The sequence below is a fragment of the Exophiala viscosa genome (assembly GCF_022695815.1).
Source record: "Exophiala viscosa unplaced genomic scaffold EDD37scaffold_1, whole genome shotgun sequence".
In the NCBI taxonomy this organism is placed as follows: domain Eukaryota; kingdom Fungi; phylum Ascomycota; class Eurotiomycetes; order Chaetothyriales; family Herpotrichiellaceae; genus Exophiala; species Exophiala viscosa.
In genome coordinates this window covers 2,352,495-2,366,655 of record NW_026944353.1, presented here as the reverse complement: position 1 = coordinate 2,366,655, position 14,161 = coordinate 2,352,495, and the positions used below count along the sequence as shown (strand labels likewise).

At 50.8% G+C, this 14,161-nt stretch overlaps 5 protein-coding genes across 5 annotated transcripts; 2 read left to right on the top strand and 3 right to left on the bottom strand.

Annotated features, from left to right (window-relative positions):
- Positions 1-86: 86 nt before the first annotated feature.
- EDD37DRAFT_46057 (exonuclease V) lies at positions 87-2,130 on the bottom strand. Its single transcript, XM_062812956.1, has 2 exons — positions 1,858-2,130; positions 87-1,804 (listed from the first exon to the last, which is right to left on the bottom strand). Exons 1-2 carry the CDS (start codon positions 1,975-1,977, stop codon positions 305-307), a joined length of 1,620 nt encoding a protein of 539 aa, XP_062675177.1. The 5' UTR covers positions 1,978-2,130; the 3' UTR covers positions 87-304.
- A 357-nt stretch (positions 2,131-2,487) lies between these two features.
- EDD37DRAFT_616609 (uncharacterized protein) lies at positions 2,488-4,143 on the bottom strand. The gene is made up of 2 exons (XM_062815676.1): positions 3,256-4,143; positions 2,488-3,178 (listed from the first exon to the last, which is right to left on the bottom strand). The coding sequence occupies exons 1-2, from the start codon at positions 3,693-3,695 to the stop codon at positions 2,785-2,787; spliced, it is 834 nt and encodes a 277-aa protein (XP_062675176.1). The 5' UTR covers positions 3,696-4,143; the 3' UTR covers positions 2,488-2,784.
- On the bottom strand, positions 4,066-4,967 carry EDD37DRAFT_616607 (histone cluster 1, H3g protein). Its single transcript, XM_062815675.1, has 3 exons — positions 4,859-4,967; positions 4,646-4,799; positions 4,066-4,588 (listed from the first exon to the last, which is right to left on the bottom strand). The coding sequence occupies exons 1-3, from the start codon at positions 4,893-4,895 to the stop codon at positions 4,369-4,371; spliced, it is 411 nt and encodes a 136-aa protein (XP_062675175.1). The 5' UTR covers positions 4,896-4,967; the 3' UTR covers positions 4,066-4,368.
- Positions 4,968-5,566: 599 nt separating this feature from the next.
- Positions 5,567-6,424, top strand: EDD37DRAFT_616606 (histone-fold-containing protein). The gene is made up of 3 exons (XM_062815674.1): positions 5,567-5,893; positions 5,946-6,016; positions 6,067-6,424. Exons 1-3 carry the CDS (start codon positions 5,667-5,669, stop codon positions 6,078-6,080), a joined length of 312 nt encoding a protein of 103 aa, XP_062675174.1. The 5' UTR covers positions 5,567-5,666; the 3' UTR covers positions 6,081-6,424.
- Positions 6,425-11,535: 5,111 nt separating this feature from the next.
- Positions 11,536-13,116, top strand: EDD37DRAFT_645042 (26S proteasome regulatory subunit N4; the record flags this gene model as incomplete). Its single annotated transcript, XM_062817589.1, has 1 exon — positions 11,536-13,116. The coding sequence occupies one exon, from the start codon at positions 11,536-11,538 to the stop codon at positions 13,114-13,116; it is 1,581 nt and encodes a 526-aa protein (XP_062675173.1).
- Between the last annotated feature and the right edge of the window lie 1,045 nt (positions 13,117-14,161).

Sequence of the window (14,161 nt, the reverse complement as noted above, 5' to 3'; positions counted from 1 at the left end):
CATCATCACCTGCCATGCTGAATCATGTCGCCTTCCGAACCATCGTCGCGTAAGGCTCATCTTATTCGTATCGAAGATCAACCTTCCGGAGTGTAATGTCCAAGTTCGGCCTAAAAGACAAGTCGCTCCAATGTGCGCCGCCACGCTTGTCAAATGCACCAAATAGTCGCCCAATATAACGCTCAAAAGCAAGATGCCAAACCCAGATGCTGCCAACGACCACGAGAACGCCGATGGTGCATATACAGTACATCAAGATGCACCCAAGCACCCAGCCACACCGTCTTGCTGAGGATACGAAGTGCTAGACTCGGCTTCTTCTGGACCCAGTCGCCCCGGACTCCAAGCCAGCGACTTCCCTCATCTTCTTGCGTTCTTCGGCTTCCCGCATAGCCAATTCATCTTGTTCGTGAATCCATGCGCACCCGTCGCGGAACTCGCAGATGCGACACTTCCAGGCATCACGAAGCTCGACGCCCTTGGGATTACGTTCGCCGCGCCAAAAAGCTAACGCATCGTACAGGTAGGATTTGATGAAGTTCGGGTTGAAGATCATGGATTTGCTTCCCAGTACTTCCGCCTGATCTTCAGATGTCCTGCCATGTGCCGACACGTATCGTGCTGTCAAAAGCGGGGACAGGCGGGTTGGAAAGGTCGGCATCGGAGGTAGTTGTGCGACAGATTGTGGTGTCGATGAAGGTACATCCTGAGATTTTGAACCGAACATTGAGTCTGGAGCTGTACTTGTGCCGAATGCTGACGGAAGAATAAAGGTTTCGCGAAACTGCCACATCATAAACTCCCATAACTTCTCCAGGTTATTGTGCGACAGTAGAATGTCCATAGAGTCTTGTGTTGATGATAGAATGTCTGTGTCCTGGTCGATTTCACGATTCTGCGAACTAGTCAAATCGAAAACTTGCTGGTTTAGACCTCCTATTTGTGCGATGAATTCATCAGAGAAGGTGTCGTGGATATTGAGACCATATCGCTCGGCGACTTGAGCCAACGCAAAGTTCCCTTGCACGAGATTTTCGAGCATGGAATGGTAGAGATGGAGTTGGATGATTGTTGGTCGGATGCTCGAACCTGTGGGCAACGTCGAATTCCCTCGCGTCTTGACGTCGGTGATGTAGATGTATTTGTCAACCTTTCTTCTCTGTGACCTCTGCTGCTGAGAGATATCGGGCTGCTGGCTGCCCAGGGCTTCCTCAATGGACTGTCCACGCTCCCTAGTCTCGCTGCTGACAAGATAATCTCGTATACTAGCTTGATACTCCGGCGGCACAGGTCCGGAATCTTGATTCGCCATCATGTTGAGACTCTGCTCCTCGAGCTTGGGGTCCGGACAGTCGTAGCTCAATTCATCGAGGACACCATTGACGAATTCGCCGCCGACAGAACCCCAGATCTCCAGCTCTCGTGTCCTTCCTGTCTCGCGTAGTGTCCTTAGGCCCTGAATCACGTTCCATATGTGCAATCCCCAACTGTCCTCTTTGGTGGTGATCTTCACGGGCACCGTGACATGAACCTCATCCTCAAGCGCCTGGTGTACTTTACTTCCCTGCTTCATGGCAGGTGTCCGTCTCTTGCGTCCATGCTTGCTCAGGACATAGAAGTATTGTAGCTCACACCACGCCGGGGAAATGAGATCGGTGACTGAGAGTGGTTTCTTGGGCGGTCGTCTGAATCTATCGAGAGGAGATCGAGTATCGGGTTCGGATGTCTGCGCCTCTGCCTGGACTGGCGTTTGTTCCCTTTCCGCCCTCAAGCCTCCAGTACTGGCTTTCGCCTCAGCTAGTCGCTAGTCAGCCTGTCAGCGAGACAATGCAGGGGATAGACAAATACTGTACTCACCACTCTCGTAACGTATGTTCTGGTCGCGGGGAAGCCCTGCAGGTTGGATCTGATTGTCCCATTGACGCGTCGCTTCGAACCCAAGCACCTTAGGCAGACGGACGCCTTGAGGTACTTCATAATCTTCGATGTCTGTTATCAGTAGAGACGCGATTTGATCCTGTTTCTGCTTTGTGGCAGCCTCGAGCAGTTGATCGATCAACTCGAGCTCTTCAGGATCTTCCGCGAAATCACTGTACTCGTCTTCATTTTCTTGTAGTTGTTGTTCTATGAAGGACTCGACTGCATCCAAGTGCATGCTCATATCCTCGTCTTGTGGTGGTCCAGGGTTATCGAACATTGTTGAGTTGGTATCAAGGGCCGATAGTGGCGTTCTAAGCTTCATGATTCATTCAATCCCTTGAAGTTCACCACACCAGCGCAGTGAATGAAGCACCTTCGCCCGACCGAACTCATCATGTGGAATATGACAGGCAGAAGTAGCGCCATGGCTTTCGATCGCGTTGTGCCTGAAGCTATGGTGCTTCTGCCTGATTCCCGGTCGCTCTGGACGTGTCGCGGAACCTTTTCCAAGTGCGCCGAATTCGCCTGCCAAAAAATATATGCTAAGGGAGCATGAGATCCAATGCATTTGTAGTTCCACAATCATTTCCATTCTATATCTCTATGTTGTAGACTTTCTGGTTCGAGCAGATGGTTCTATCGCAATCCGTCCCCATTCCTGCAGCCATGCCCTCTATGTGCGAATGCTCATCTGTACATCGTCGCAGCTCAAACTGCGCCCATTTGCAGTCCTTCCACGACCTTTTGAGTATTCTGGGTGAATCCCGTGAGGCGTCGTCCAAGGACCGAAGGAGACACACGCGATGTGCCTACTCGGTCGCAGAGCCCAGATCTTCAGTCCTTTGCTTTGAATCATCCGGCTCATCATTTCACCACTTTACCCTCAGGAATGACCGGCCTGAGCATTGAGTCTGTAGCCAACTCGATCTTCTCTTCTTTTCTGTTCAAGAAACTCAAATATGTCTGCCACGCGACCGCAAATATGCCTGAGAACATGAATCTATACTGGTGCGGAATAACCCAGAAGCTGAAAGCCGTGACTGCAGGCCACAACTTCAGCGAGTTGACAATGCTCGTAGGGACAGTGGCTTTGATTCGTGTAATGACTCCCGAGGGCCCTTCGCCTGTTAGAAGAGCCTGCATGCCGAAGAAGTAGCTGTTAAAGATAGGCGTGAAGACGGCCTGGTTGACCGCGACTTTCGTAGCGATGGACGCGACTTTGGACTGGAAGTTGAAGTTCCTGCCCAAGAAGAGAAACCTGGATGCCATCGTCAGCACTTTGCAATTCCTGCTTTTGCAGCATGTCCGGCTGAAAAGCCCACAACCATCACCTACCATTTGTACCCTGGTATAGAAGCAATGGCTCCAATTGTGAGCATTCGTAAAGTCCTCTTGCCATCGTACGGTTCCCCTCCAATCTCTTGCGCTGAAAGGTCACCGCACAAGTAAGTGATCAAAGTCATGCTTACTTGCACGGCGTGAGGTCTCTTCTCCTGTGTGCGGTGAAACCATCTGAAGAACGTCGACACCGGCCCCAATCGATGATACCATAGTTGGATGGGAATGTCGACTGGTTCTGCCTTCGCCCCTTCCACGGGTATTTCATATGGAGTATGGGGTGGGAGTTTGTCCTGCTTTGCAGCGTTTGTTGAGTCTTTGGCCGGCGTGGAATTGCTGGTGTTTCGCTGGCCGTGTTGAGGTCGCGATCTAGGTAGCCGTAGCCATGGCGATCTGGCACCAAACTTGATCGGTGCCCTGTACAATGCTATCATCATCGCATAGCCGCCATAGCGGAGAATGTCGACCTCATCTTTTAGGAAGAGTCACTCACGTAGATATACGCGGCATGAGTCCGCATGTCGGAATGCAAGGTTACCGCCGTGATCGGCTGCAGGTCCCTCACCAACCCGAGTTGACGCCATTTTAGTTAGGCATCTCTGGTTCGGGACATTTAGGCGCCCTCGCCCCTGTAAAAGTCAGGTCCGACACCTGCCAACGCCCTAGATTTGTAGCTCCGGGCCCCAGGTAAGCTAAATGATCAGCACATGCAGGCACAACACAACCCAAGAATCAAATCGCTGCGCAGCTGAGAGGATCTTCTACAGCACAAAAACAGGTTTAAGGAAGTAAAGAAGAATACAGTTGTTCAGGATGTGGACGTGATTTGGATTTGTCAACGTCTATTTGATCGTGGCGTCTTCTGCTTCGGCCATGTCATGTCTGTCTGACTGGCTTGATGGCTGATGTACAAGCAGAAACGCCCAAGCCCCCATGACCCCCATGATCATTGTGTTAAAGCAGTACAGCCCATTGTGAATATCATTCCGTTTCGCCATTGCAACTCATCATGAAAACCCCCGTAACCATTTAGGTCTTGCCAACAATCCCAAGAGCAGTAGAACCATCATTGATGATTGTCATTGTGATGTTGGTGACTCATGTTGTCATCTAAGATCGCTCACCACGGAGACGACGAGCAAGCTGGATGTCCTTGGACTGGATGGTGACACGCTTGGCATGGATGGCGCACAAGTTGGTGTCCTCGAAGAGGGAGACGAGGTAAGCCTCAACGGACTCCTGGAGAGCGCCGATGGCAGAGGACTGGAATCGCAAGTCGGACTTGAAGTCTTGGGCGATCTCACGGACGAGACGCTGGAAGGGAAGCTTGCTGTTTTGTTTGTTAGCTGATGTTCAAGTGACGGCAAGGGATCTGAAGGTGACGAACCGGATCAGGAGCTCAGTCGACTTCTGGTAGCGACGGATCTCACGGAGAGCAACGGTACCAGGCTTGTATCTGTGAGGCTTCTTGACACCTCCGGTGGATGGTGCGGACTTGCGAGCGGCCTTGGAGGCAAGCTGCTTTCTTGGGGCCTTGCCACCTAGAGAATGAAGTCAGCGACGATGATAAGCGGCGATGAGGGTCAGAGTCAATTCTTACCAGTGGATTTACGAGCGGTTTGCTTGGTACGAGCCATGGCTAATGACTTGTAGATGGATGGATGAAGATGTGTTGATGGATTGATGGATGATGAGTGAGGCTGATAAGAGAAGAAAGACGAGTGGTGGAAGTGGGGGGTGGGAGAGGGTATTTGTAGAGAAGACGAAGGGAAGGCAGCAGCTTGGCGTGATCTGATCCGGCAGTGAGTCAAGGGGGATCGAATGATTCGCAATTGCCGCATCAAAATCAACCAAAATAATTGTTCTCAGATCAAGACTGCCAAATGATCAAGTTTTGGTGGGTGCTTTTGGCAGTGATTCAGAATTGCACCCAAACTGATGGCGCCCACTAGCCCGGACCCGTGATCTGGCGTGCTTAGTCCACCACTTGGCGTACCACATCAAACATCAACCATCACAGCCTGTACCAGACAATCCCCAGCATCAATATCGATAATACTCTGATAATTGTAATGTTAGTATGCAAATAATCCCCTGATCTCGTTCTATCCTCCTGTGTCAAGATCAAGTTCTCTGAGTCATTTTGGCCGAGAGATCACTGGATCAATGGTCTATCAGCTGCAGTGACGGCATGATCACGGGCAGTCAGTGCTGAATTTTGATTGGCTCTGATCTGGGCAGCCCGGGCTGATCTGGCAGGCACTGCCGGGGTGCATAAGTCTCCCCCCATTCCCACTTCTCCCCAATCAAAGTTCCTTCTATTCCATTCCAACGTCTACAACCATCCATCTTCATACCACTCCAACTCATACACTTCCAAACTTCATCTTCATCTTCAATCCATCATCATGACTGGACGCGGCAAAGGTGGCAAGGGTCTCGGAAAGGGCGGTGCCAAGCGCCACCGAAAGATCTTGCGTGACAACATCCAAGGTATCACCAAGCCCGCTATTCGACGTCTCGCTCGTCGTGGTGGTGTCAAGCGTATCTCAGCCATGATCTACGAAGAGACCCGTGGTGTCTTGAAGACCTTCCTTGAGGGTGTCATTCGTGATGCCGTCACATACACTGAGCAGTGAGTAACCTGCAAACAACATTCTGTGGGCTTGTGCTGATATCTTCTCCAGCGCCAAGCGAAAGACTGTCACATCTCTCGACGTCGTCTATGCTCTCAAGAGACAAGGCCGTACCCTTTATGGTATGCATTCTTCTGTCTTCATTGTCTGCTCCTTGACTAACCGGATCCAGGTTTCGGTGGTTAAACAACTCAACCTCCAAATTCACATCACGACATTCTGGCTTCTCATGTCTGCCATCTTCCATGGCATGGTGGTCTCCTTTTTGCTTTGAGTTTCGGAGTGGTTGGTCATGCAATGGGTTCTCAATGGGGTTGCACAAGGGTCATTCACGGTTATGATGGGATGGCAAATCCAATGATGTGCTTTGATGTATCAATACAGGCACAAGAGATCAATCAGCCTGGTCGGCGTTGATAAATGAGCTGAGCAGCGACAGAAGCATCAGCATCAACATGAAATAAACATTTCGAAGCACACTTGTCTTCCCTTAATTCTCCCTACCTTGAAATTTGATGTATCCTAGAACGCTTCTCCTCCTGGAGGCATGCGTCGTCGTTGTCGTCGTAGTGCGGATCTGTATCAAAACAATCGCGTTCTGCACTGTCACCCAAGCCATTCTAGTAGTGTCTCTGTGCGTGGTGGATTTCACACTTAGAATCGCCTGGACTGGAGTGCATCGTTACCATTTCAGCCTGGGCACTTTTCCTGCGCTGCAGGCACCCATTCCGGTCCTTCGAAATCATGCCAAAATGATTCTCACACCACTTCTTCGTGCTCGATACAGTGGCTGCAGCCTGTTTTTGTTGCTCCAATCCCGACACTCAATTGGGCGGATGCAGTGACTCAGGTAGCTCATGTGGCATGAGGCATTGAGTCTGCTGTGGCAAAGCTCCGCGACGGCAGAAGCGGACGCTTGACAATGCCGTTCTACCGCCTCCTTCTCGACTGTCAGTCGACCCTATGTGGGTAGGTTCTGCGATGTCACATCGTTGCTGGTGGCGGACTCGCCATTGTGTTGGACGAAGTTGCGTGTTCTCAAGCATGCGAAGCGTATAGTAAGGGGAGTCAGGCCATTTCCGCCAGTGGGATATATTTGAGCAGCCAGAAGGGCTCTGGACAAGCATGAGGATGCGTGTGCTCGTCGCAGGGATTACCTGCCTTGTCGAGCATCGATTGCAGAACTCACCACGATGGATGGGGGCTTGCATGTCCGCACTCCGCGACAAGTGGTTTTTCATAGCGTAAATCGGTATAGTGATTACAATCTTGTTTTCAGCCTCGTTGCAAGCTCGATGACTCGTGCCAACCGACTTCATTAGTTGGGCCTACGGAAAACTCCATGCGTGGGGGATAATGGCATGAGATGTCTACCCATTGGCTGACATTGTGACCGGCCGAGTCCATGATAAGGTCGATTCGCTGTTGGATCTTTGAAACAGTGATGTTGTCCATGGTCGTTGAGATTATGGGAGGGTGAATGGTCGCATGGCCCTTCCGGCCATCAATTTCCCAATCATTCTCGTGGTGTGTCTCGCCATTTGACTATGTAGCCACTCATCAGTCTCGTAGACTCATTCATGCTTGAGCGAGAAGAAAAGCAATCTTGCAAGCGAGCTCTCGCTGATGCACCAAGAAGTGAACGTGGTGGTGTTGTTGTTTCGACGTTGCTGGAGAAATGCCGAATATAATTATTATATAATTGGCCCGATAAAACGAGCACTTTTCAAGACCAACATCAACGTCTGAGAAACTCCTCCCAACAGCGCACAAGGATACAGATAAACTCATTCTTCAAGTATTCGGACCGTTATTCATGATGACACCAGAGGTTTTCCAATGGCACGTCGAGAGCGCTTGGTGGTTGTCTAAAAGACCTCAGTCGCCAACATGCCGGCCAGCTTCATGCATCATGAGCTGGAACTACCGACCAATTCAGCCGCCCTAGGTATGTTGGCCGTCACAACTTCCGTTCGCAAGCAGTCACATGCAAGCTCTGAAAGGTTCAGTAGATCCAGATGCTTTGGTACCGCCGTAGACATCACCATGACCGAAGGTGGATGAGTAGACTGCTGGAGAAGGATGAGAGGAGACTGGGCTAAACCTCTTATTCACCTATCAAGTATTTGTGGCGATGGTTTCCAGCTATCTGCATCCCCAGCCTCACTGCCCTGATTTCTTGACGTGCTTATGGGTTGACCTCCACTGGACATTGTGTTACCAACATATCACCGAAGGACTCCATGCACAGCTGAAATCAAACAGCACGCATGCCCGAACCTAGCTCGCAAGATTTTGCAGCATAACTGCCTTTACCGGCAAATGATGCGACAAGCATACAGCTGACACATCGTACCTCAACAAGAATCCGAGCCACCAAACAAGCATTAGGGGCCCGGTCAAGCATCAATCGGTAATGAACTCTGACAGGTGAACGCCGGAAATGAAACTCTCTCAAAGATGCAATATTCAGCTTTTGCGTAAGGACGACGTTGTAAAACCTACTTGCAGCAGGCTCGGCAACTGAAATACCCGTCAGATCACCTAGTTGAGCATGCTACACAGCAGTCAATTAGGCCATGCAGCTGAACAAGGCTTTGATGACGGAATGGACTTCCCAACACAGTAGTGTCTTCATGCAATGCGAGAGTTTCCGGGGCATAGTTACGAGTACACATTCGGCGGTTGACTGCCAGCCAAAGCCAGCACCCCACTGTATAAAGAACTGTGCGGAGTCTGGCGACCACATGGCATGGCTTCGGCTGCTGGGAACAGCGGGAAGCATGTTGCGCCACTCGAGTATTGAACGAAGTTCAGCTTGCGTCTGCTGCCAAGCAGTCGACGACGAACCTTTCCCCGGACAAACACAAAGCACGACTATCCACAGCCTACGAAAGAACATCCAGTGCATGACCCAGGACGTATGTGGCGGTGCACCACGAAAGACCATTTAGATGTGCCCATCCAAGCTGAAAATGCCGTCCAATCAACCACAGATTGTGGCTGTACAAGATGCTCTGCTGTAGATCGCTTGAGAGTCATTCGACGGCTGTGACTGGAGAGAGCTGGCTTCGAGCAAGCCTTCGGGCAACTGGTCGTCCGGTTCGTCGAAAGTGTTGTCCATCACGGCGATGGCCGATACCTGGGAATGTGCTTCTGGCGCACATCCTTCCCGACGAGGGACACCAGCACTAGAAGGAAGAAAATTTTAGTCAAGTTTTCAGCATTGCAGCATTCGACATGAATCGTATACGAGTTGCTGGTTATGGCTGCCAGTTCGAGTTAGTGGCGCATGCAATATGCAATACTCGAGAAATCGGAAAATGGGCGACATCCGACTATAGCCGATGACATAATGGGTGCTCTCCTCCCCCAACAAGAATTTTCCTTGCAGGTGCCATCTGCATGCATGTCGGCCGGGGGACGCCTAAATTGGGCATGCCCAGCACAAAATTTCCAGCCCTAGCAAGCCCACGCGCAAGCCAAGGACGCCCGGAATCCTAATGCGACGGCAGCTCGGCACGTTCCTGCATTCTGCATTTTAGTGCGGACGATCTCATGTTCTAGAAGAATATCCATGCGTGAGTTGATTGGGCATGCTGGCACGTATTCTGGCTAAATTGGATGATCAGACCTAATGCAGCTGGCCGGCCTCCAACACATGGTCGAATGCAGGACATTGTCCACTTGTCTCATCAGAAGCAGACTTACGAAACGTCCAAGTTTAGATTAACAATCGCATCCACTTCTATACGAGAATAGTCGTGGCCGATCTTTGACCGTATCGAGTAACCAGCCTGAAGTAGGTGTGAAAAACAGACTTCGGCAAGGCAGTCCTACCACTCACAAGCATCGAGCCGTGACAAGGCTATGGATTGATGAACAGCAAGGCAGGCTGTGCGCATCGATACGAGACGGATGCGAGGAGGGCTCGGATCCGTATTGCGTTGATCTGTGCACTTGAAACATGTTGAGGTTACCGATGCTCGTCTAAATCCGTCCGTCTCTATGTCAGTCCGGGGAGACGGCGGGACAGGAGCAGCAGTGACCCAACTACCATTTTCATGAACCGACGGCATGTATAAACCGACGGAAACAGGGGTCGCATAAGTATCAATGTAAAAAATGGAGGATTAAGTTAAACAGACATGAACACCAAACGGGATCTTGCAGGAAGCCTAGATTCAATTTGTGCTTCTGTTGCACACAGGGCTGTCTAATGAGGCATATACCACTACCACGGTAGTAGTAGAATCATCGAGTGTCGCGCGAGAAATGCCCGCGGAAGCTTAATCTTCGGAAGGACTCGGATTGTCGTCACCGAAAAGTCAATCGACTCGATTTGATTGGATAGAACCTGCACAGCCACAGGTAGACGACTCAATGATTGGACGGGTAAAAACTAATCCGCCAAGAGGAAGGACGAATCCCTTTGTGCTTTTTCGCTTCTCTCTTTTGCACGGTCTCGCCCTTCCACCTGAACTCGCATACGCACGGCAGTTGAAGCATCCATCAACAACCACATCAATCGTTGCGCAGATGGGCCGATGCAAAGCCCGTTAGACTTTTCTGACAACGGTGAGTCCGGCCCAATTGTTTTCACCTGGCTTTGGCATCAATCTATGGAAGCCTGGGATCACTCGGCTCGACAGTGACACCGAAGCGAAAAGACGGGTGAACAACCAAGCTGAGGTGAGTACACAAGGAGCGATTGAGTGATGACTTGCAATCAATTCTAGGCAGGTGCAGCCCGCAAAGGCCGTACGAAGAGCCCTGAGACTGAACCCTCGGTCAAAGCGCCCATAAGAGCCAAATCTCAGTGCCGGAGAGATCGAAAGTCTTGGTCTTTGCACGCCCCAAAAAAGGCCGCAGACCATCTCGGACCCTGAATTTTCCAGATCACCTTGTCCAACGTATTGCCGAGCCGGCCCAAAAGAGCGACCCATGACATCGCGACCCTTGATCCTGGCCAAACCCTGAAGCCTTCGTCTACGTCATCCTACTCAAGTGCGGTCATCCTCGATTTTCCCTGCAGGGCCCGCGGGTGCATTCTCAACATCTTTGTCCAGTTCCGACGCAACCTTCACACTACCACTGCCTCTTTCTGTCCTCTGCAACGCTGCATTAAAGGGAAAAAAAGCTCGACCTAATATTGAACCAAAGAGAAAGAGGAAAGGAACACCCGGGGTTCATATTCATCCCATTCCGCGCCCTGACCGATATATCCGTTCCAATACTTCCCAGTCTTCTCCCAAATACTCACTAGATCACCATTCCACCCACTTCCACCTCCATCTTTCGTCAGCGTGTCCGTGTTGGTCCGGCTGTTCAAATACCTATCTCCTTCTTATATACATTTGCCACCCACTTCCTCTTGAGGATATACCTTACTGTTTCGAATCCACCTATACTCACTCACACCGAGTTACCTCCTACTCTATTACCAAGCCACGACAAACGCCGCACCTTTACAGTATAGAAGACATTCTACAAGAGTCACTCTTCGCCTCTCCGTTCGCCTCGATCGCATACTACCCGAACTCGATTGATGAACAGCCAGTCGACGACGAAACAAAGCAGTCCTAGCGTTCGCATCCAGCAGTCCACGCCCTCGACGACTTCCGCTACCACACAACCCTCCATGCTTGCTCATCCTGCCGCGGTAGGAGGGTGGAACGAAGGATACAACACAGGGGCATACCTGAGTGCGCTGCCGAAGAATTTCCAAGATCAGAGATTTCATAAAAGAGGCTCATCGGGGTCTTCGGTCACCTCCCTGGGGCCGCCCTCGCCTCTTAACCACAACAACATATATCCACACATTGTTGCCACCTCCGACTCAAACTTCTCACCCTCCTACGATTTCGACTACACTCAAACTCCACATACCGCGAAGTCAGATTCAGCAATGATGTTCCCCACAAACTATGGTGCCGTCGACATGAGAAGGATACAATCGACAGGCGGCGACGACCGCGCGTCATACGCAATGTCTGCGCCCCAGTCTGTCTCGACGATGAGTCACAACTCTCCCGCGACACCGCATACAAGTTATGAGCCAGAGTATGATGAGAAGAATGTCTATGGTGAGCATTTCAGCGACGAAGATCAAATGTTCAGCTACTTACAGTACGAAGCAGGCTACCCTACCGCTGCGTATCAGCAATCACTACAAGATGTCTTTCCAGACCAGAGTTTCCCAATGTCATATTCCACGGCTCAACAACAGAATATGCAAAGGATGGCTATGTCGTCGCATCGGCAAAATATGATGGCAGACAGACTTCAAGCGGCGACTCAAGATCACTTGAGAACAAGCTCGCCCACATCAGACCCGCGCGACAAGTCACCATTCCGACAGAGTTCGCCGTACGGTATGCCTGCCCCGATGCAGCGACCGCACCCACCAGCGACTTTACAAAAGCAGCGGACGTCCATATCGCCTAAGGAGCTAATGTTGGACGAGCACGATGTCGATGATCACGCGGCACCACTGTTCGCGCCTGAACAGACTAACCCTATGTTCGACGCCCGGAGAACACCGTTGAATCTCTCAAGCTTTTACGCTCCGAATATGTCGACGCCACAGCAATATGCTTTTGTCGATCAGTCTACTCAGCACAACAACCAGGCAGCACTGCAAGACGTGACTCCCGAATTCCCGGCTCACATGCTTTCCATGGAGTCGACCAACGAAGAAGGACCATCGGAACCTTCGAGTCAACAGTCTACCTACAAGAGCCAGCCTCAACCTCGGTCACAACCGCAAGCCGTGCCCCAGCAGCAACAACACCCGGTACAGCGGCCACAGCAGGGCACTTCATCCGATTCGGGCACTTACTCATGCACGTACCATGGATGTCACGAACGGTTTGATTCTCCAGCCAAACTCCAAAAGCACAAGAGAGAGGGTCACCGGCAGACATCACCAGCAGGATCTGCATCACCGAATCTGTCTTTGCGTAACTCGCAAGCTGGACCACATCGCTGTGACAGAATCAACCCAAGCACCGGCAAGCCTTGCAACTCGATTTTCTCTCGGCCTTACGATCTGACCCGGCACGAAGATACTATTCACAATGGTCGGAAGCAAAAGGTCCGATGTCATTTGTGTACGGAAGAAAAAACATTCTCACGCAATGATGCTCTTACACGACATATGCGCGTGGTGCATCCTGACGTGGACTGGGTTGGCAAGCAAAAGCGCAAAAATCAGAAGTGATCACAACTTTGTGTCATATTCTGAGCATTGTCACATCATGGCTCCGGGCTGCAGATTACTGTTTCATGATGATATCCGGAGTGGGATTATCGCTTTCGAGCTGATCAAGCATTTTTCTTTACTACGCACGCAGGGGCTGAGGTCAGCGATGACGATGACGAAAATGACGGGGAAAATATGATTTCAGGGGAGGAGTTTTTGATCATTCGGCATCACAACAAAGGCGCAAAAGAAATGGGTACCAATTCCGGTATAGCGATGCCTTTTCGACATTGTATAATCATGGGATTATGGGGGTCTTTCTTTCTGAGGATAGACTGTACGAACACCTGGGGAGGTTTGCATTGGCTGGATAATGCTATTGAGCGAACATATGTCGGAAGCGTGCTGTGGGCTCCTTCTGCTGGACCAATGGAATCGTACAAGAATGATATTTCGTCTTTGTGCTGTCAAAAACGTCCCTCTCACTTTCCTTGCTAGTTTCATGCGCGTGATTATTTTCCTTGAGAGCCTTTGCCCGCGGAAGGGCTCTGGAGGGGTTCGATTAAGCGAGGACAAGCAGCATCGAAGATGCCGAGATGTGAAGACGGATTGCCCTTCCGATGGGAGGCAGGGAGGGCATCGGAGATTTTCTCGATTGATTTCCTCGATGTTGAATCACCGTTTGGTAGGGTATCCCTCCAGGCGTCTACCCTGCATGATGCGCCGATACCAAGGTATTCAGGGACGTCAACTTCGGTTGGGTTCCCGCTGCGGAGAAGTTTGGCACTACGCTGTCCTACAAGTGTGCTAGCATGGGCATTTCATCATCGTGCTCGTCACGATCGCCCGAGCATTACTTAACACTCCTAGGAACTACCTGTGCTTACAAGTGGTGTCACCCCTCAGCGACTCTACTTGCTTGGATGGATGGGGATTTACGACGTCTTTGAAGTTGGGCTTTCACTACCCCTCTGTGTGGTGTCTGTCAGATGTCCTGGCAGGCCTGGACTGACGTCGGAATGCTCGGCTGTGTTGAGAATTGATTGTTATCGTATTCTAACGA

Excerpts from the sequence above, each read along its gene's own strand:
- EDD37DRAFT_46057 (XM_062812956.1), bottom strand. The coding sequence starts at position 1,977 with ATGAAGTACCTCAAGGCGTCCGTCTGCCTAAGGTGCTTGGGTTCGAAG. Across the intron at positions 1,805-1,857 it reads GAACATACGTTACGAGAGTG|CGACTAGCTGAGGCGAAAGC; the intron begins GTGAGTACAGTA and ends CAGGCTGACTAG.
- EDD37DRAFT_616609 (XM_062815676.1), bottom strand. The coding sequence starts at position 3,695 with ATGATGATAGCATTGTACAGGGCACCGATCAAGTTTGGTGCCAGATCG. Across the intron at positions 3,179-3,255 it reads TCTATACCAGGGTACAAATG|GTTTCTCTTCTTGGGCAGGA; the intron begins GTAGGTGATGGT and ends GATGGCATCCAG.
- EDD37DRAFT_616607 (XM_062815675.1), bottom strand. The coding sequence starts at position 4,895 with ATGGCTCGTACCAAGCAAACCGCTCGTAAATCCACTG. Across the intron at positions 4,800-4,858 it reads AACCGCTCGTAAATCCACTG|GTGGCAAGGCCCCAAGAAAG; the intron begins GTAAGAATTGAC and ends TTCATTCTCTAG. Across the intron at positions 4,589-4,645 it reads TCGACTGAGCTCCTGATCCG|CAAGCTTCCCTTCCAGCGTC; the intron begins GTTCGTCACCTT and ends CAAACAAAACAG.
- EDD37DRAFT_616606 (XM_062815674.1), top strand. The coding sequence starts at position 5,667 with ATGACTGGACGCGGCAAAGGTGGCAAGGGTCTCGGAAAGGGCGGTGCC. Across the intron at positions 5,894-5,945 it reads GCCGTCACATACACTGAGCA|CGCCAAGCGAAAGACTGTCA; the intron begins GTGAGTAACCTG and ends TATCTTCTCCAG.